Source organism: Sapajus apella, unplaced genomic scaffold (assembly GCF_009761245.1).
Source record: "Sapajus apella isolate SASKATOON/1434 unplaced genomic scaffold, GSC_monkey_1.0 scaffold4, whole genome shotgun sequence".
Taxonomy (NCBI): Eukaryota; Metazoa; Chordata; class Mammalia; order Primates; family Cebidae; genus Sapajus; species Sapajus apella.
Genome location: NW_022436944.1, coordinates 21,427,211 through 21,448,478, shown reverse-complemented (window position 1 = coordinate 21,448,478; position 21,268 = coordinate 21,427,211). Strand labels below are relative to the sequence as shown.

Genomic DNA, 21,268 nt, shown 5'->3' with positions numbered 1-21,268 from the left:
ATTAATTACTCCTGTCCATAAACCTAAGGGGCCAAAGCCTCTAATATATTAAATAACAAAGTTTCTTCTGCACTATAAAGCAGACTCTGCCATGCACCATGCACCCTTCCTGGTGCAGCAGCAACAGCAGCAGCAAAGATTACAAACACACAAAAACAGAACTGCTACTGCAACCATTGCTCATCCCTTCCAGAAACATTGAGAAGGCTCCAGGTTACATATTTGGCCACCTAAGGTCTTACCTGGTTTTCTCCTTGTAACAAATGCCTAAAAACAATATAATTGACTCCCATTCCCTCAACTGGTACCTTCATTTACCAGCAACCACTTTTTATGAGCTAGAAAAGAGGCCAATTAACAGCTCCCAAGCTTGCTGTGCTGACTTCGGAGACAATTACTTCATCCCTCACTTGAGGTTCTGAAAGCAGGAACTACAGAACAACTTGGTGAGGAGAAAAATTATTCCCAGATTTTTATAAGAGGACAAAACTTTAGCCAGGAGTTAAATGTCTCTTGCTGAAAGGCTTAGAAGAGCATAAGAAGAGGGAGTCAAGCTGAATATAGAACATATCGCATTTTTAAACAAAAATGTCTTTCTTTTTTCCTTATGGCCAATGGATATTTTCAAATAACTAGTGTCTGCTTTAAAGTAGCTATCATGACTGGGAACACAATAATTCTAATTCTAATGATGCTATTCTTATCCATGCTCTTTTTCTTTTTCTTTAACTTTTTAAATTATTATTATACCTTAAGTTCTGGGATACATGTGCAGAATGTGCAGGTTTGTTACATAGGTATACACGTGCCATGGTGGTTTGCTGCATCCATCAACCCGTCAACTACATTAGGCATTTCTCCTAATGCTATCCCTCCCCTACTCCCTCCACACCCTGACAGGCCCTATATCCACACTCTTTTAAACGTATCATTTGAAGTTATCTTTATAGAAACCATCATATTATTTTGCTTACACTCAATGGCATTTATTCAATATTTATTTAGTCCCTACTTCTTGTTAGTTACTGTTATAGGCAGTGAGGATATAAGGTAAACATAACATGCAATATTTCCAGCTTTTCAGAACTTATAAACAAGAAAACAAATTATATTTCTTTTTTTATATATAAGTTACTGAGGTAGAGGTGGTATTTGGTCACATAAGTTCTTAGTGGTGATTTGTGAGATTCTGGTGCACCCATCACCCAAACAGTATATGCTGCGCCATATTTGTAGCCTGTTATCCCCTGCCCCCTCCCACTTTTCCCCTAAGTCCCCAAAGTCCATTGTATCATTCTTATGCCTTTACGTCCTTACAGCTTAGCTCCCACAGATCAGTGAGAATATATGATATTTGCCTTTCCATTCCTGAGTTACATCACTTAGAATACTAGGTTCCAGTCTCATCCAGGTCACTGCAGATGCTGTTAATTCATTCCTTTTTATGGTATATAGTATTCCATCATGTATATATACCACAGTTTCTTTATGCACTCATTGATTTATGGGTGTTTGGGTTGGTTCCACAATTTTGCAGTTGTGAATTGTGCTGCTATAAACATGTGTGTGCAAGTATCTTTTTTGAATAATGACTTATTTTCCTCTGGGTACTCAGTAGTGGGATTGCTGGATCAAACGAATTAGTCAGAAAAAAAAAAAAAAACAGTCCCATCAAAAAGTGGGCTAAGGACATGAATAGATAATTCTCAAAAGAAGATACACAAATGGCCAATAAACATGAAAAAAATCACTAATAATCAGGGAAATGCCAATCAAAACCACCATGTGATACCACCTTACTCCTACAAGAATGGCCATAATAATAAAAAAAAAAAAAATTTAGGTAGATATCGGTGTGGATGCGGTGAACAGGGAACACTTCACCGCTGCTAGAAATGTAAACTAGTACAGCCACTATGGAAAACAGTGTGGAAATTCCTTAAAGAACTAAAAGTACAACAAATTATATTTCTGATGGTGTTAAGTGCTAAGAGAGCATGACATAAGGGACTGGATGGGTCTGGTCATGTTTTTCTGAGGTGGTGACATGAAGAAAAGGAGTATGCTACCTTGAGACATAAGAATGATTTAAGACCCTTTTGGGAAACAAAGCTTTGTGAGTAAATGAAAAGCCACTGGTGGTTTTCAGAAAAGAGTAACTTAATCTGGTAAAGATGGTTTTAACATAAATGAGTGAATATGGTGAGTGCTTCAACCGAAGCATAGAGTTAATAAGACAAATTCGGTTTCATAGTTTGCGGAATAGGGAGTCATTTTTAAAAGATGATTTCCAAAACTGTGTTAACATTTGATACCTTAAGAGATTATGCTCACCAGGCTCTCACCACAACTAAGTCCTGACAAAGAATAAATATTTTGTTAAACACACAGACACACACACACACACACAAACACACACACACACACACACACACACACACTAGGGAAGTCAGGTTTGCAAACAATTTAGTGTATCTAAAAACTGAACAAATGAGTTATCTGTAGTCAGAAAACGTGGCTACTCACATTGCTTTTCTTTTCTTTCCGGGAGGGTTAAATATGATGTTTGCTTTTTTAAAAAAAATTCTTCACAAAAACTTCAATGGCAAATAGAGTCTACAATTTGTCCAAATGATCACATTCAAACTTAAAGGGGCCCAAGGTAAGGTAGTCACCCAAACTCTAAAATTAGAAATGGGTCATGGTTCACTAGGGGAACTCTTGCTAACATAGACATGGAAACATGATATTCATGCACATTTTTTCCCATTTCATTTACTTAACCACTCAGACTTTGGGTATCTTCCCGTAAGTTTGTCTGTGACTCAGTTTTAGTTTCAGATGACTTAATGCTTCCATCTAATCAAGGGAGGGTAACATGATTATTTAACATATCCATGATCCCCAGTTAGGATGCCAGGAAGCTCTAAGAGGGCTAATCTTGTGGCTTGGCATTTTCATCTTTTCTTTTTACTTAAAAAGAAATCATTGCTTACATGTGGCCTGCTAACCAACATTTCCTTCATCCCTTGAGGATATTTCTGGGTCCATTTGCCTTGATAGCTTATAAAAGACTATCCAAGAGCCTAAGTTACCTTGTATAGAGCAAAACTAGACCAGTTCTTACACTTCCTTCTTTGTTTTACCTAGTAAAAATGGTAATGTTTGCAAGGACCAGCCTCATCCACATATATGATCTCATTTTAGTTCTCACAATCACACTGTTATCAAAACAATTTAGGCACTATGGCTTTAATTTTACAGATGCAGAAGTGAAGGAGCACAGAGCTTTGTGTCTGGCCTAAGGTCACTTAGTAAGGCTGGTTGCTGGACTTAAGCCAATGTCTGGGCCCCACAAAATTTAGTACACTCTAACTAATACATCACAATGTTTCTATAGAATACATCCAAAACTTACAATACATGCTTTCCTACCCCCAAATGAGTATTAGACACTTACAGTTTGTTTGTTGTGCTCTTATATTTGTTATCTATTGTCACAATTTGTGTGGTTGATGGAAAATTCCAGAAAATGAAGTGTAAAAGTTGGCAGACATAATAGTCCTTTATCTCTCTAGACCATTACGGAAACATACTCTGTGGTTTATATTTGAAAATGGCACTGAAACAGCATTCAGGACATAAATTTACTGCAATTTCCCTATCCTCTAAAGCTTACATTTCCACATCAATAAAAGTGGGATGATACATGGAAAGGGGTCCCGATAGTTCTGTGCACACATCAGCTAGCTTATATGTGCATTTTCTTGATTTACAACCTTTTTTGTGTGGTTCAGGAAAAAAAAATAGTAAAAACTGTAATAGGTTGAATTGTTCAAAAGGAGGAAGGTGTAAGGGTGGGGATGGAAGTACTACGAGTGGACTTGGGAGTTGCTTACTTATTGAGTTATGAGTGAGGGAATACAGCAAGAAACTAAGCCAGTTGTTATAAAGCTTAGGACCATTGAGGAAGGGAGATGAATGAAGACTTCTAGGAGGTATTACTGCGCATTAGCAAGGTGATTCGTCTTTGCTTTCTCCTCAATGTTCAGTCTCCTTAACAATCCTGTATATACAGAGAAAATCTACATTGCTCTTTAGTGATTTTTAGAGTACACTGTGTTTTGTTTGTAGAGTTGCCAGATTCGACAAATAAAAATACTGGGAAACACAAGAAGTGCCCCTGCAATTAAATCTGATTGCATTCAAGGACATTCAGATAAGCAATGAATGCATTTTTTGTGTCTCGAATATTGTATGTGACATTCTTTTACTAAAAACTGATGTCTGAAATTCACATTTAGTAGGACCTGTATTTCATCTAGCAACTTGGCTAAAAACACAGATAAAAGCAAGACAGTATTTTATTGGCTCACATGCAAATTGAGGGAAAGTTTCCTGGAGGCTTTCAGGCAGCAACAGCTGTTCCCATACTTGTCTCGACATTAGAATCACCTGGAGAACTCCAGATGCCAGTACAGTGGCTCTGGAATTCTGCCAGACTGTGAGATTTTTCAAAGTATTCCAGGTGACTCACGTATAACAGTGAAGAGCTGGTGACTGATGTCCAGCACTTCTTAACTTGCCCTATACATAACAAACATCCAGGGAATTTTTAAGTATATTATGCCTAGATTCCCTCAATAACAATTAAATCAATGTCTACAGGCAAGACATTACTATTACATTGCTATTACTAAAAAGTTTTCAGGCCGGGCGCAGTAACCCCAGCATATCTAGCTGGGATTTAACGCCTGTAATCCCAGCACTTTGAGAGGCCAAGGCGGGCGGATCACAAGGTCCAGAGATCGAGACCATCCTGGCCAACATGGTGAAACCCTGTCTCTACTAAAATACAAAAATTAGCTGGGCGTGGTGGTGTGTGCCTGTAGTCCCAGCTACTTGGGAGGCTGAGGCAGAGGAATTGCTTGAACCTGGGAGGCAGAGGTTGCAGTGGGCCGAGATCATGCCACTGCACTCCAGCCTGGCGCCTGGCAACAGAGACTCTGTCTCAAAAAAAAAAAAAAAGTTTTCAGTAACTTTTAATGTTTCTTCACTAGAGAGCCCTAAATTATAACCTAAAAATGGCATCCCATGGCATTTCCAGCTATAGAAATGTCATTTCTGAATAAATCTCAAAAAGTTTATCTTAATTTTTAAATTATGAAATTAATATTTTTCTTATATATTCAAGCAATGCAGAAAAATCTAAGAAAGAATTAAGAGAGATACACAAACGACAAACAAAAGAAGTCTCTCCCACTTCTTTCCCTTATATATTAGAATGTAGAGCAGATGGTCCTTAATACTTCTTCTGATTTTAAAATACACTGATTCTATTCATTAAAATTTATAGATTAGTACTGACAAATTCTTGGATTAAAAAATGAGCATAGTTTAACAAAAAAAGATCCATGAGCTAGTGCTGCCTCCTATTGCAGCTTGTTTTATTCAGCTTTCTGACGTGTGGAGTGGAGAGAGGCAGCGAAGCTAGATAAATATTTTGTCACTCTACCTGCTGGTCTCTGACCCTCTCCACTTGTCTATTTCTGTAAAATCAAGAGCTTTTAAAATGGTCTGATCTTTAGCTATGTTTGCTTTTATCTATTACAATGAAAAAACTTAAAACTCACGTAAATTATGTTTAGTGATTGTTGGCTAAGACAATTTGAGCGACATGTTTTCAAAACTGTTTAAAAAGATTGCTCCTATAATTTCCCAAAATAAATTTGCCTAAGCCTGATCATAGAAGAGCTGCCACAATTTTAAATGAATGTATTCTATTTAGCCACACTACTAGAAATATTAAACCTTTTAAGAGAATCTGGAACTTAATAATTCATCTCAAAGAGAAAAACATTTAGTTGTAAGTTAGGCATAACAAATAGAAGTAAGTTGCAAATTTCAAAATTATATGGTTATATTTATGTTAAGGAATTTTTCTCTGAATATTTCACTGTAAAAATTATACGCAGTTTAAACAAATAGGTCACTCACATTGCTAGCAACGTTGCAAACTAGATAATCTTAAAATCCTTTTTCCACAGAACATCTAAAGTCTGACTAAAATATAACCAAAACCCACTGAGATGCAAAGTGTAGATTTTGGGAGAGTACAAGATTTTAGCAGAAGTCAAAAATAAAAAATAATTGGAAATTTTCGACTATTAAGCTTAGTCTGACATTTTCTTTGGCTTCTCAAATCAAAGGAGTCACCAATCTTTATTAGCAAGAGGCTTTGATTTTACCCATCACTAGGAGGCTGGAAGTGAGGTCCTGGGCTTAGGCAAGCCTTGGTATTTGAAGAGAGAACCCTCAGTAAAGTGAAAAGTTTCAAAGGGACACATTCCAGTATAAAAAGTGAAATAGAAAAATTGGCAAATAGAAATTAAGAGAAAGCTTGATTATTCTGACCTCTGCTACAGGTAGGGAAAATTTGTTCCCTGAGAATTCATAAACCAGGATTTGTCCACATCATTTAGGGGTTCATATTTGAAATGCATACATGATTTGGGAAACACCAAACTGAAGAAAGAATATAAAAAATGGTCATCAGCTGGTAACACCACTGAGGCACCAGTAGGAGCAAAGGCAAGCCTCTCTGAAGAGAGCTACCCTCAGACAAGACTTCCTTGGAGTCTCTTAGGTTTCCTGGCCATAGTCCTAATCTGAAAATACATGAAGTAGCATGCCACCTTTCTTCTCTATTTCTGTTTCCCTGTATTTCTGGTTAACCGACAAAGAAATCAAATATTACACAGAGATGAAAGAAAAACAGTGCATAAAAATGTAGAGTGTAGCCTCTGGATGTTTGTAGCAGTACTAGGCTGTTTTGGTTATTACAGCTTTGTAGTATAATTTGAAGTCAGGTAATGTAATGCCTCCAGCTTTGTTCTTTTTGCTTGTCATTGCTTGGAGCAGTCAAATAATGGCTTTGTGGATATACAGCTAGCTGAGTGCCCTTGTGCAAGACACCTAAATCTTCATTTTCTACTTTGTAAAATGGGAACTGTTATAGTAACCTATCTCATAGGGTTATAATAATTAAATGGGTTAATATATAGAAAGTCTTTAGGATTGGAAGAGTAGCTGGCTTATAGGAAGCATTAAATAGAGCTGGCTGGTTTTGATCATCTTCATAATTATCATTATTGTTATTATAGGCAGTTGCATTATACCACCTATCTCATGATTAGGTTGTTTTCTCTCCATATGTGCCCCAGATGCATATCCATCTGTCCTAGAATTAAATCTTTGGGTAAAGCCAGCAATTATATATCCCCAAATTACATGGTTTCACAACTGGCTTCTGTGCTGAGAAGCAGTACAAGTAAGAACAGCAAGAAATTTAATGGGCAACTATTAAGCTAGCTAAGGACAATACATGTTTTTTACAATTTGCAATTTACTTTTTTTGTTTAGATATTATGTGCAAAGGCATTCCCATCACCCCAGCTCTAGCACCTTCCCCACCCTCATTCCACACACTAGTGAACACTCACCACCAACCTACTCTGGGCAGCTGGGACACAGGATTAGGACAAATGGCCTCATCAGAGTTCTGGTTGGAGATTGGGCAGCTGTACAAATTTCTTGCATTAACTAAGTTCCACCTCTACTCTCCCTTTTCTAGGAGCTTTCGTGTATCTCACCTTTTATTCAACTCTTTGGTTTTCCTTCATTACAAGTATAGCAGGGAAAGAAACTCCTTATAGCACTTCATCTTCTTGTACGATCACCTCTTGATGAGGTTTGCTCTTCCTCTGAAAAATGAGATTGATGTTTACCTCATTACATAGTTGTGAGAATCCAGTAATACACATTTCCAAACAAAAACACTGTATTTATTTTATGTAATACTTAGCTTTGTGCTACAATTGTTTGTCTACTTGCTTCACCCTTGCTGACAGACATGTTCCTTTCCATCTTCTTGAACACCTAACAGAGTATCATACACATATCTGAATTTTTTTCATTTACTCACCAATATTGATTGAGCATCTTAGATATACCAGACACTGTCCCGTACTCATGGTTTACCATAATAAGCAATCGATCCCAGCTTTGCTTGATGAAATAGCAAAATTAACATTTTCAGTTGTACCCACCGTCTATTCAGCTTGCAGACGTAGCTATAAAGTGCATCTCACTTACCTCCAGCAGGAACAAGAGGTTTCTCTGGGCATATGACACAATCAGCCTGCCTTAACTGTCTCATTAAATGGGACAAAAACATATTATGCAGCACTTGAGATGGTGCTAATGACATGGCCTTTGAGTGTGCCAACATTCCACTGAGCATGTGTTCATTGTTGTCCTCAAAAATGTGTGTTTTGTTTGTTTAAAAGTCTATCTTGCCCACTAGCCTCTGAGTCCCTGAGAGTAGTAATTATGTATTTTTATCTTTGTATTGCTCTCTGCCTTAAGAAATAGCTCAGTGTCTAAATTTAGTAAATGTTCAGTAAAGTGCTGATGGAATGAAACAGTGGAGAGGATGGAAAAGCTTTATGACTAGTATAGTAAATATTTCAAAAATATATTCTCTTACTATATTTTCATTCATTTAGCAGAGACTGAGTAAATACCTACCATGTGCTATTATTAACCATGCTAAGTGTTATCACATAGTATATCAAGCTGCCTCACTTTGGCTACTTTGGAGTATTTCACTCTGCTTTTCTCTGAGATTTACAATTTAAGAGGCCTACAGGAAAATGGGAAGTGCATTCTGTGAAGTTATGGAAAAAGATCCATTTTTAACATTAGCTATTACTAGCCAAATAGCTGAATTTGTTATTAGTTTATTAAATCCAGACTTTTTATGGGTTTCCCAAGCTTGCTTCTTTCAATATATATTAAATCCAACCTTGAACATTGGGGACAAAAAGACTGAAAAGTAGCCAGCTGCTCCAACAGGAACAATATACCATACTCTAGAATCACTCTAATTATTCTATGCCTGCATTTAATTTAATATCTAGTTGGTTAGAAAACCAGGCTATTAAATAAGTCTTGTAACCTGATTTTTGTATAATTTCTGGAAAATCTGGGCATTTAGAAAAAATATTTTAAAATGCATCCTTCACTGATGGTTACAAATTCTAGCAACTTTTCTTAATGATATGCTGACACTGAAATTACACTTGAAATTTAAATGTATTTTAAGAGTGTTAGAAATAAGCATTCACAAATAACTTGGTCATATAAAAAAGCTAGTTAGTACTAAGGAATACTACAGAAATGACTTTAATAGTATTAAATTTATATTAGAATGCAAGGGCCTTGAATAAACCAAATAATCAATAAAAATTACTTCAGAATCCCTGTGAAAAAAGTATTTGAAGATTCAAAGTTAAAAAATAAAACAGTATTTTACTATTAACCATTGTATATTTATTTAAAAGCCACAAACAATATGAAAAAGCATAAAAGCACAAATTTCAGATAATTTGTTTTTTAATCAACCTGACAGTTTTATACAATAAAATATCATTAAGAAAAATAGAAATTATGTGAATTGTATTAAAACTATGACATTCGATAATATTTTATAAAGAGAAAATTTTAACTCTAAGACACATGAATACCATAAATTTTTTAAAAAGAAGTTTAAAATATCACATCTTATGCTAAATATATATAGACATATTTATTATGATGCAGCAGGTCTTGGAATATAGGGATTTAAGCAAGTGAAAAATAAAAAGTTTATATGGTTCAACTTTTTGAATATTGTTTGTCTGATTTTCTATTTAAATATCAGACATTGTCATAGGAAATATATATGTCATAGGAAATATATACGATTGCAATGGCACTTTCAAATATAAGGCAATTAATGTTTTAGAAAGCAGCAACTTTAAAAAAAATGCGAGTAGCAGCTTGTAAAAATGAGCATTACATGAAACTCAGCAAAACAACTTTTACCCTGAAAAGATAAATATAATTTAAAAAACGAAGCACCTCTCTTTCATTGAAAAACGAACTGTAGATTAAGGCCGTCATCTCAGAATAACCCTGTCTAAGAACACTTGGGCTTTCTTTATTTAATAAGGAGCACAAGAAGAATACACCCCATTCTACATACTGACTGTGTTGAAAAAATGCAGTCCATGTGCAGGTAGAAAACTAAAGTGTGACAGAAGGAAATTAATCAGAATGTATTCACTTATACACTATATTTTAATTAGTTAACATAAAAATGTATAATTGCTAAGTTATTATTGGTCCTACATATTACTTACTGGCATACTGTAGATCACAGAGAAACAGAATGTTTGCTGTATTTTTATCATTACTCTGTGTAGATACATATTTATCTATCATGTAAATAAAAAGAAGCAATGCAGTATTAGCTGCGCTGGCATTTGTAGCTTTCACTTTTTATTTTATAAAGCATTAAGTGCTACATGAAATGTCACACTTCCAAATTTAAAAATGTAACTCCAATTCTTCCCATTAGAACAGCACGGTGATCACCAAAGATCTTCTTGAAAAACAACGAAAACAAAAAGAAAGATCTCTTCTGTATCACATCAAATGAGATACAAAGGTGTACTAGGCAATCTTAGAGATTTGGCAACATATTTTACATATAAGGCATCTGTGGCCAAGAGAGGTTATGAATTAAATGTACAAATATATTATGTATAAATGTATTAAATACAAGCTTCATATAATGACACCAATGTCTCTAAGTTGCTCAGCGTTCTTGATTGGCTGTGACCCTGGTCAGCTCCTTTCCTGATAATCTGATTCTGCCTTCATATATAGGCAGCTCCTGATCATCCATGCCAGTGAATGAGAAATCAGGCATGGAATATATAAACCTTAACATTAAAAAAAAATACATGTTTTATTTTGTAATAAAATCGAATTTCCCACTGAAACCTTCAAAAATTTTGCAGAATGAGGTTTTGATACACATGTACAAGTAGTACCTTCTGAGCACAAGAAAACATAATTATTTGTCTGTCTGCCTTTTTGTTTTTAACGATGAAGACTAACATTCTTTTCACATGGAAACAAGTTTGTCTTCAGTATGAGTACATGTTGGTGGAGCAGAAAGGTAGGAAAGGGTTAGAGATTTCTATCCTAGCAACGTTATTTTATCCTAAAACGTTATTTTATCCCAGCAACGTTTGCTCTAAAAAGCCTTATTATTTCACTGCCTATTGATATTAGAACTCTGGGATTCATTTTCCCTTATCTCATGTCTATACTGTTTTAAGTTTACTTTATAGATGTTTACTGGGTTAATGAGTCATAGCTTTTCAGGATGAACTCCTATTCTACCAGAGAGATATTCAATTGAAACACACTTTCAGATTGTGTTCTTGCAAGCATACTCTCAGCTGTCAAAGTGAACACCCAATAAAGTACTCTGCAAAGCAAAGAAATACACTTGCAAATAATTGAGTGTTGACTGTAAGCCCAACCCAACTTTTCAATTTTTCAAAATTAACCATAGTTGATGGCTTGCTGTGTTTCTCTATCTTGAAGGTTGTGGTGGAGATCTTTCAAAATACATGAAGTCCTGAAATTGGAAAAAAAATTATATGTAGATTATAGATAATTAGGTATAATGCATGTAGTATTATCCTTTGTAATTTATTAAGCAATTCCCTGATTCCAGTTAAAATAAATAAATCTAGGGAAATATTTATGAAGAGGACCTATTGTGAAGAGCAGCAGTAACAAATTTGGAATTGTTAGTTTTCCATTTTAAGCACCAAGTAACTGAATTTCAACATTAAAAAAGAGGAAAAACTTCATAATTTGAAAGATTGGACAACCCTAAGGAGCACACTGACAGGCAGAAAGGAAGGAGGGAAAGGACATCTACTTTAGAATTAGTTCATTAAGAAATCATAGGCTAGGCATTTTTAAGTAGTGAGAGTGACAATATGCAATGATGACAGTTATACCCATTGGATACCTAATGTCATCTAAGCACTCTCCTGGTCATTTTACCCATGATAGCTAATATTCATAACCTGGAAAAATATAAGTATTTTTATCTCCATTTTACAGATGAGGAAACAGGCTAACAAGTGTTAAACACTTTATAAAACATGTAAAACTAGTAAGTGGCACAGAGATGAGTTGGCTTAGTTTCAGGGCTTATTCTTTTACTACACTATACTGCTTCTCCACAGAAAGAACAATTCTCTCAGGATAACTCAAAACTAAGAGGCTTACAATGAGGAAGCAAGCACCAAAAATCATGGCTTTCATCTTCACATCCAGGTCTAATGGGAAGTGAATGTCAAAATGGTCAGCATCTGCCATTGCTGACAGCAAGCCATTCCACTTCCGGATAATACTGCCGATGTTGGATACACCATCAAGGGATTTGACCTGGAATGACAAGAATGTGCCTTTATGATGATGGAAATGCACTGAAGCACATGTTTTAGTGTTCTGCTTATCAGTTTACACTGAGATAGCATAAATACAATGCAGAAAAAGACTATGGTAATTATCCAATTTGAAATGAGAAAACAATGGCAAAAAAGGGTTAGGCGCCTTGCAACTGGTTAGTAACTGAGCAGGGTTTATCTTAAAATTCTCAGTTTACTGCTCTTTCTTCATCTTTGAATTAGTTATTAAGGGACCTCTTAAGAGGAAGTATGATTTGAACTGATTATGAAATTCATCTCAATATAGCAAAGGGTGGGAATTGGGAGAGAATCACCTCCAATCTAGGGAAACCTATGAGCAAATCCCAGGAAACAAATACTGTGCACTTCACATCACTTAAGTTTTTGTGAAGCAAATCCACCTTGTCTTCTTAATATATGGCCAGATACCAAAGAACTTCAGTTTCTAAAAGGGGAAAGCTGGCACTTGCCACAGAGAAAATAGCCAAATACTAACTTCTAATGTCACTTGGCAATGGGAATGATCACACACACACTGCCCTAGCAATTTGGCTTATCTACATTGGACTTTTAATAAATAAGCAATGCTTAATGATATAGTGATATAAAATAAGAACTAAGGAAAGTTTCTTGAGTATCATAGGAAACATATGAACAAGAAGTTTTAAAGATGAGTCTTGCCTAATTGCAAGGCATTCAAAAAATATTCTTTAGGAAGCCTGGGAAATATTTCTAGGAATTTCCTGTGTCAGACTTGCAGGGTGAATGAACAAACATTTTGTAGCCAGTGAGACAAAGTCAAAACAAAATAATTTTTCTTTTCATTGAAAAACTGTTATAACTATTATAAGTTTTATCCATGTTATTAGTGTTATCCTATTTCTTGAGGATGCTGGCAAACTTGTATTCTGCAAATAACTATTTTCACAGCCTTAGGAGTACTTGATATGTTCTGTGATATGTTGGGCACTTGCATTACTTACAGCCTATATTCCTAGCCTAGAAGTCTATGGAAAAAAAAAAAAAAAGGTTAATTACATATAGCCAACAATGGAATAAATGAATTAGGTCAAGCTATTTACTCTCAGAACGTTTAATGGTTTAAAGATTTCTTTTTATTTTTATCAAGCACTGAAATCATAAAAAAGGTCTCACTTTGGAAAACTCAAACAATCCACTAACAATAATTTTAAAATCTTTTGATGTCAACTGGTTAATTAACTCTTTCCTCACACTACATTATTCACTCACATGAAAAAAAAAAATCATCTACAACCAGATCTTTCCATGGCCTGTTAGGTATGAGTAGGAAAAATATCAGAAACCTTATTTTTAAATAGTTTTACCTCAAAAACAGAATCAGAACCACAGCCATACGTTGAGCATGGCCCACGCACTCTCATCATATTTTCTTTCTTCTCATTTTGGATGCTGTACACTGCCCTGCACAGGTTCCAGTGTTCTGCAACAAAGCCAAGGGTGACACCAGGAGGACACTGTACCTCCAGCTACAAATAAAACAGTGACAGAAGTTAGGATGCTGCATGCATACATACACACATACATAACCTAGATGTGTCCTTGCTCATTCAAAGAGCAGGGAAATTATGTTGGGAGTGATAGCCTTCCATTTTACCCAGGCCATTCTTCGGGTTACGTATATTTCAGTGAGAAGCTTTAAGGGATGAGATCATGTTTCCCTCTGAGACAAACGGCAGGCTTCATTATGGCTTGTTATATAATGGCCAGTTGTCCAAGCTTAGTGTTCGTAAGCTGCATAAACAGCCTTGCCTCAGAACTTGGAGATGAGGGGAACCTACACATGTATGCTGCCTGCTGTGCTGTCAAAGGTCCTCTGTCTCCTTCCTCGGAGTCTCATTTCTTCTGATTCAATCTATGAAACAGTAACAAGCTGACTTTTTAGATTTGAAGTTGGGTAAAATCAAATCTCTGACATAACAAGTATAACAGAAAACAAAAGAGAAAAGGGGCATTTTGAAAATTGTATATTGTGAAAGAAACAAAATGTGTGTATGGGTTTATAAAGCCACTTTTTTAAAGTTTTAAAATATTGTCCACTATTCTGTTTTTAGCTATTTATCTTCAACAACATTATTTTGTGAATAATTAAGATCTTCCTATTTAATAATAATGAGTCATAAAGATTAAATTATTTGGTAAGAGCCCAAAGTGAAAGTTCTATTGACTATTTCTCTGATGTTACATGTACTTTCATAAGAATTTGGGGAAAGGATTACCCAGGACATGGAACAGGACTACACAGCTTCATAAATTGTTAAATTAAGGTACTATTGTTCATATGCATAAATTCACACCTATATAAAAATATATAAATTTGAGAGTATTATAGAACTATCTCATATAAGTTTAAACCCATGAGATAAAAATCAAAATGTATAAAAATAAATTCCTTAAAAATTTCATACCATAGTATACTAGTGAGCCATAAAAAAAATGAACTAGCGATATATGTAAAAACTTGAATGAATCTCCAGGTAATTACCGTGGGTGAAAAAGACCAATCCTGAAAAGTTATATATGATTCTGTTTAAATAACATTCTTGAAATGACAAGATTGTAAAAATAGAGAACAGATTAGTGATTACTGGGGGTTAAGGATAAAGAGGAGGGAGGAAGTCAGATGTGATAATAAAGGAGGATTTTTGTGATGATAGAACTGTTTGGTATTTGTATTGTGCAGATGGAAATATGAATCTATACAAAGTATAAAACTGCATAAACTGAATGTGTACACACACACACACACACACACACACACACACACACACAAATTAATACAAGTAAAACTGGAGAAATCTGAAGAAAAAAACTGACTAAAGTTATGAGACAAAAGTGTCATAAATTAGACTAGGCTTGCAATTTTTTTTAGGACTAAAGTTCTTGCTCTGTCACCCAGGCTGAAGTGCAGTGGTGCAATCATAGGTCACTGCAGCCACGACATCCTTAGGTAAATGATCCTCCCACCTTAGTCACCCAAGCAGCTGGGACCACAGACGCACATCACCAGGACTGGCTATTTTTTTTTTTATTTCTTTTTTTGTAGAGACGCTATGTTGCCCAACCTCCTAGCTCAAGTGATCCTCCCACCTTAGCCTCTCAAAGTGTTGGAATTATAGGTGTAAACCACCCTGTCCAGCTGTAATTTTGATTTGGTTTACTTTATTCTGGCTTCCTATAATTTCAGAAGGCTGTATTTTTAGGTTTTGATTTAAAAAAACTAATTCACAAATATGAAGATAAATGCCTACTATATCCAGAAGGATCAAGGATAATAAGTAGATATTCACTTCAGATATAAGGCTGTTATCACAGACCATAATAACAAAGAGGTAAGATATCTGGGAACAACAGAAAATATTCATTGAGTACTATATTATTTGCTAGGAAATGTGCGAGGAATTGACTTAATCCTTAAAATGATCATCCTATCTGATAGGTATTATTAATGTTTCCATTTTAGAGGTAAATAAGGCCCAGAGAGTGTTGTAAAAATTAATATTTAGTAAAGATGTTATTTAAAAGATCATTTAAGTATTCCAGTAATCTGATGATGTATTGTACTACCCAGTTTATGTAGAAGAACACTAAGGCTCAAACAGGTTAATTAAATTGTACAGATTTAAGTAGGTGGCATATATAGAATTCAGACTCTGGTTGGTTTCTCTCTAAAACTACTTTTCTTTTCCCTACAGCAGATAACTTTCTTAGAACTGCACAGATAATGAGTAACCACACTGTAACTCAGCACATCTGCATTCTAGTTCCAGCCCTGTCCTTAGTCATTTTGAGCCACTCTTTATCTGTAACAATGTATGGGTTATGATGGGTACCCTAAAGGTATTAACTCTCTTCCAATTCTATAAGTATGTGTTTATATTTAGCATTAATTTATCTGATGATATGTTGGTAGAGTTAGATAAATGCGGTAGGTAAATTTCTAATTAAGCAGACACAACTGATGGAATCATAATTATTGACTACACAACCCCAGTTGTGCCTGATCCACTTATTTAAGCACTAAAAAGCAGTAACCAAAAAGAAAAGATCCTCTATGATTTTCTTTAGGTGAGGTATTATGGTTTCCTCCCTTCCCACTATCTTCTTCCATTCTGGCTGGCAGGGCCAGGGAAAATGCCTCCTGTGTAGTTCTAGAAGGACCACACTGTGCCGTGAAGAGTAGGATTGAAGCAAACTGTGGATAAGATTTCCATTCTCTGACCTCTTGTCTGGCAGATGGGCAACAGAAGCAACAGCAGGTACATCTGAAGGGTCTCTGCATTGTCATGATTTCTCGGCCCATACAATCAGTGACCCGGAGGACGAAGGGCCTTAGTGTCCGATAGGCATTCCTGGTAAAGTCATCTGTGTCTTCAGTTACAATGTAAACCATTTGGTCTGAGTTGTTTTTAATATCATATCTATTATTAGTTTCAAAATGTGTCATCACTAAAAAATAAAATGAGAAAGTCATCTTAAATTAGAAATACTTAAAACGGGCCTCAGAAAGTCCTTGTTTAGGATTTCCTAAGGGCTTAAAGCAAAACAGCTTTCTTAAAGTTTCAGGTGAAATATGTAGAATTGATTAGAGTACCCCAAAAATCATATTATCTAAAAGTATTTAAGCAACTGTGAAAATTTAAAACATTTCTTTTAAGAAGTTCAGTGTAAACGTTAAAAAAATTTTCTACATAAAAGCAAAGATAAAACAATCCTGTTGTTTCAATTCCTGGAGTATCTGAATTCAGAAAACTTAAATTATAAAACCATTAAAAAGAAATTATACATTTGACCATTAATTAATCAGTTCATGAAACATACTGGGAGGAGTAGGATCATTACTTATTATAAACAAGAAACAAACCAAGAAAAGTCAAAGGCCTATGTGGTGGCCAAACGAATGTGCACAGTTGGTTTAATGAGGTTCAGTAATCTTGAAGGATGAGCTGAGAAGAGGCATCATTTTGATTGTGATCTTTTCTACTTACTTCCAAAGCAAGGGTGCTGGACTACGATTCAGCAGATTTGGATTCTATTTCCAGCTCTGCCACTGATTAGCTGACTGTGGTGTCCCTGGCTAACTCATTTAGTCTCTTTACTCATCTTTGAAAGGTAAATGTGGAGTAGGAACAATGGGTAAAGTGGATGCTATCAACCAGATAAAATGTGAGTGCTTTTCAAATATAAGAGTTTACGATTATATGATGTATAGAAGGACAAATTATACAAAATAATTCACTTTATTACTTTCTTGAAGATAGGCTAATAGAGCAGTTTTTTTTTCTTTGAACTATTAAAAAATGATTAATATAAAGAAAGAACTAGATACTGGATAATGCAAATTTCCATCTGATTAAAATACTGCTAGGGACTACAAAAATTGTACATACTTTCCAGAGGCTCAAAATGCTGAAGAACATGTATGTTGTCCAACTGTTGGGATAAAACAAAGCAATTAGAAGACAGAAATAACACAGTTAAAATACCATTGGAAAAGAAACTGATGAAATAGATATTAAAATATATCATTTAATACCAGGATATATTTTTAAGTCAATAGAATAAAAAAAATTACCAACTGAAATTAGCTTATCTGCCTCTGATCAGATGGATATTAGTGGAGCTGTCCATATTAGAAAAACACCTTTTCAACACCACTTTTAAAAAATTGTCTGCTATATCAGAAAACAATATCATCTACTTGCTATAGTAATCACATCAGAAGAAGCTGTGTTTATAGATTGTGTTTATAGATCAGTTCCTACTCACTGGTCTCTTTACATGTCATTCATATCCTGGAGTTGTTTAGAAGTTCAGAACGATTAACATGGACCAGCCATAGAGAAGGGAAGTCTCTCTTAGTGGCTTACAAAATACAAACAAGCCAGGGTGAGCCTCACATGGAGTATCCCATTTTATATTATTTTACAGGTACCTCTAGCAGAGGTTTATACACTCACATTCACTTGATCTACAAATGCTAGGCCCTTCCCCAAGTGCACACTTTAATAAGGGAAGGGTCTATACTGGCAGGAAGCATGTGAATAGGATTAGGGGAAGAGAAAGGAATCATTCTTATATGGCAATCCATGAAAAGGATGGCTGGTATACCATCTGAGAAATTTGTATCTTAAAAATCATTCTAAAGATCAGCAGTTTGATGGGCACATTATCTGTTACATGTGAGAACATTCTAGCAGAAGATAAGAAATCTTCTTGAGGACACACTGATCATATGTGTATTGTTTTACATCATTTCGACCATTAGACAATTCCTAATTCCTAGGTCCAGAACACTGCCTGAAGTGCCATATTTTACCAAACATTAGTTAAATACATTAATTAATGAAAAATATACAAATGCAGTAATAACATGAAATTAAAATAACATAACTAAACATGAATGTTTTATGGTGTGATTAATTACAGGAGGGTACAAAGGGCATAATCAATGCTCAGTTAAGAACTTTTTCTTGTATAAAAACACAATTACATAAGGAGACCTAACCATGCCTCATAAAATACCCAAAGTATCTACTAAAATGGTTTGTAGTCCATTTTAGAAATCTAGGGTATGAAACTCTAGAAGTGAAGAGTAAAAATATTAACTAAAGGCATACTCCAGAAATAATACAAGTCAGGTTCCAGACCAATGCAATAAAGCAAATATTGCAAGAAAGTGAATCACATGAATGTTTTATTTTCTTACTGAACATAAAATTATGTTTACACTAACTACACTATACAGAGTATAAGAGTATAACTATACAGAGTATAAGAGTATAACTATACTATATAGTGCGTAAGAGTATTAAGTCCAAAACAAGTACATATCTTAATTTATAAAAACTCTACTGCTAAAAACTTCTAACAATCATCTGATATTTCAGCTAGTCATAATCCTCTTGCTGGTGGAGGGTCTTGTCTCCATGTTAATGACTGCTAACTCATCAGGGTTGTGATTGCTGAAGCTTGGGTGGCTGTAGCAATTTCTTAACAAAAAATGATGAAGTCTGACATCTGAATTGACTGACTCTTCTCTGCATGAGAGATTTCCCTGTAGCATGCGATGTTCTTTAATAATATTTTACCACAGTAGAACTTCTTTCAAAATTGGAGTCAGTCCTCCTAAAACCTGCCACTGCTTTATCAACTATATTTATGTAGTATTCGAAACCCTTTGTCATTTCAACAATGTTCACAGTATTCTTACCAGGAGTAAATTCCATCTCAAGGAAGCACTTGCTTTGCTTATCCATAAGAAGCAACTGCTCATGTGTTAAAGTTTTATCATCAGTTGCAGCAATTCAGTCACATCTGCAGGTTCCACTTCAAATTCTTGTTCTCTTGCTGTTTCCATCACATCTGAAATTACTTCCTCCACTGAAATCTTGAACCCTTCAAACTCACCCACAAAAGCTGCAACCAACGTCTCCCAAATACCTGTTAATGCTCATATTTTGACCTCTTCCTGTGAATCACGAATGGTGATTCATTCATGATGAACGGCATCTAGAATGGTGAATCCTTTCCACATGGCATCTTACTGAATGGCATCTAGAATGGTGAATCCTTTCCACATGGTTTTCAATTTATTTTGCCCAGGTCCATCTGAGAAATCAATCTATGGAAACTATAGCCTAACAAAATTCATTTTTTAAACAATAAGACTTGTAAATCGAAATTACATTTTGACCCATGGGCTGCAGAACAGATGTTGTGTTAGTAGGCATTAAAACAACATTAATCTCCTTGTGCATCTTCATCAGAGCTCTTGAGTGACCAGATGCATTGTCAGTGAGTAGTAATGTTTTTCAAGACACCCTAACAAAGGAGTTAGTCTGTCCTTTGAAGTTTTGACAGCAGGCATTGACTTCTCCTTTTTAGCTAAGAAAGTCCTAGATGGCATCTTCTACAGAAGGCTCTTTCATCTATATTAAATATCTGTTGTTTAGTATAGTAACCTTCATCAATTATCTTATTATAGCTAGATCTTCTGAAAAACGTACTGCAGCTTCTACAACAGGACTTGCTGCTTCACCTTGCACTTTTATGTTACAAAAGGGCCTTTTTTCCCTTAAATCTTGTGAGCCAACCTCTGCTAGCTTCAAACTTTTTTTTCTGCAGCTTCTGCACCTCAGCCTTCATGGAATTTAAGAGAGGGCTTTGCTCTGAATTATGCTTTGGCTTAAGGAAATGTTGTGACTGATTTAAATAATCTTCTACCTAGACCACTAAAACTTTCTCCATATCAGCAATTAGGCTATTTTACTTTTCCCCATTCATATGTTCATTAGAGTAATATCACTTTCAATTTCCTTCACAAACCTTTCCATTGCATTCACAGCTTGGCTGACTGGTACAAGAAGACTAGTTTTTGGCCTATTTCAACTTTCAACATGCCTTCCTCATTAAGCTAAATCATTTCCAGCTTTTTAAATTTACAGTGAGAGATGTGCAATTGTTTCTTTCACTTGAACACTCAGAGGCCATCACAGGGTTATTAACTGGCCTAATTTCAATATTATTGTGTCCTCCCTGGAACTCAATAATATATGTCTGTTAAGGGGCAGTTATTTGACAAATTGGTAAAGTCACTGGTGAAGCCAAGACTCTGGAAATAATATAATTTGCTAATTTGGATGTTTTAGGACTCTTGGTAATCTTTTTTGTTTGTTTTGTTTTTGTTTTTGTTGTTGTTGTTGTTGTTGTTGTTTTTTGAGACAGTCTTTTTTTGTCACCCAGACTGGAGTGCAGTGGTGCAATCTCAGCTCACTGCAACCTCCACCTCCCGGGTTCAAGCGATTCTCCTGCCTCAGCCTCCCAAGTAGTTGGGACTACAGGCA

At 35.3% G+C, this 21,268-nt stretch overlaps 1 protein-coding gene across 8 annotated transcripts in view; it reads right to left on the bottom strand.

Annotated features, from left to right (window-relative positions):
- The window catches only part of PLSCR4 (phospholipid scramblase 4), a 59,551-nt gene that overhangs the window by 2,535 nt on the left and 35,748 nt on the right, over positions 1-21,268 (bottom strand). For 5 of the 8 annotated variants that reach the window (XM_032264078.1, XM_032264096.1, XM_032264106.1 and 2 more), the window contains exons 5-9: positions 17,813-17,855; positions 16,645-16,871; positions 13,730-13,891; positions 12,202-12,360; positions 7,206-7,763 (exon numbers count right to left, since the gene is read on the bottom strand). In XM_032264078.1, the coding sequence (XP_032119969.1) occupies positions 7,710-7,763; positions 12,202-12,360; positions 13,730-13,891; positions 16,645-16,871; positions 17,813-17,855 (645 nt within the window). In that variant the 3' untranslated portion in view covers positions 7,206-7,709. Of the gene's footprint in view, positions 1-7,205; positions 7,764-9,865; positions 11,537-12,201; positions 12,361-13,729; positions 13,892-16,644; positions 16,872-17,812; positions 17,856-21,268 lie in introns of those variants that run through there. The other 3 variants (XR_004264490.1, XR_004264496.1, XM_032264121.1) reach the window with 2 other exon arrangements.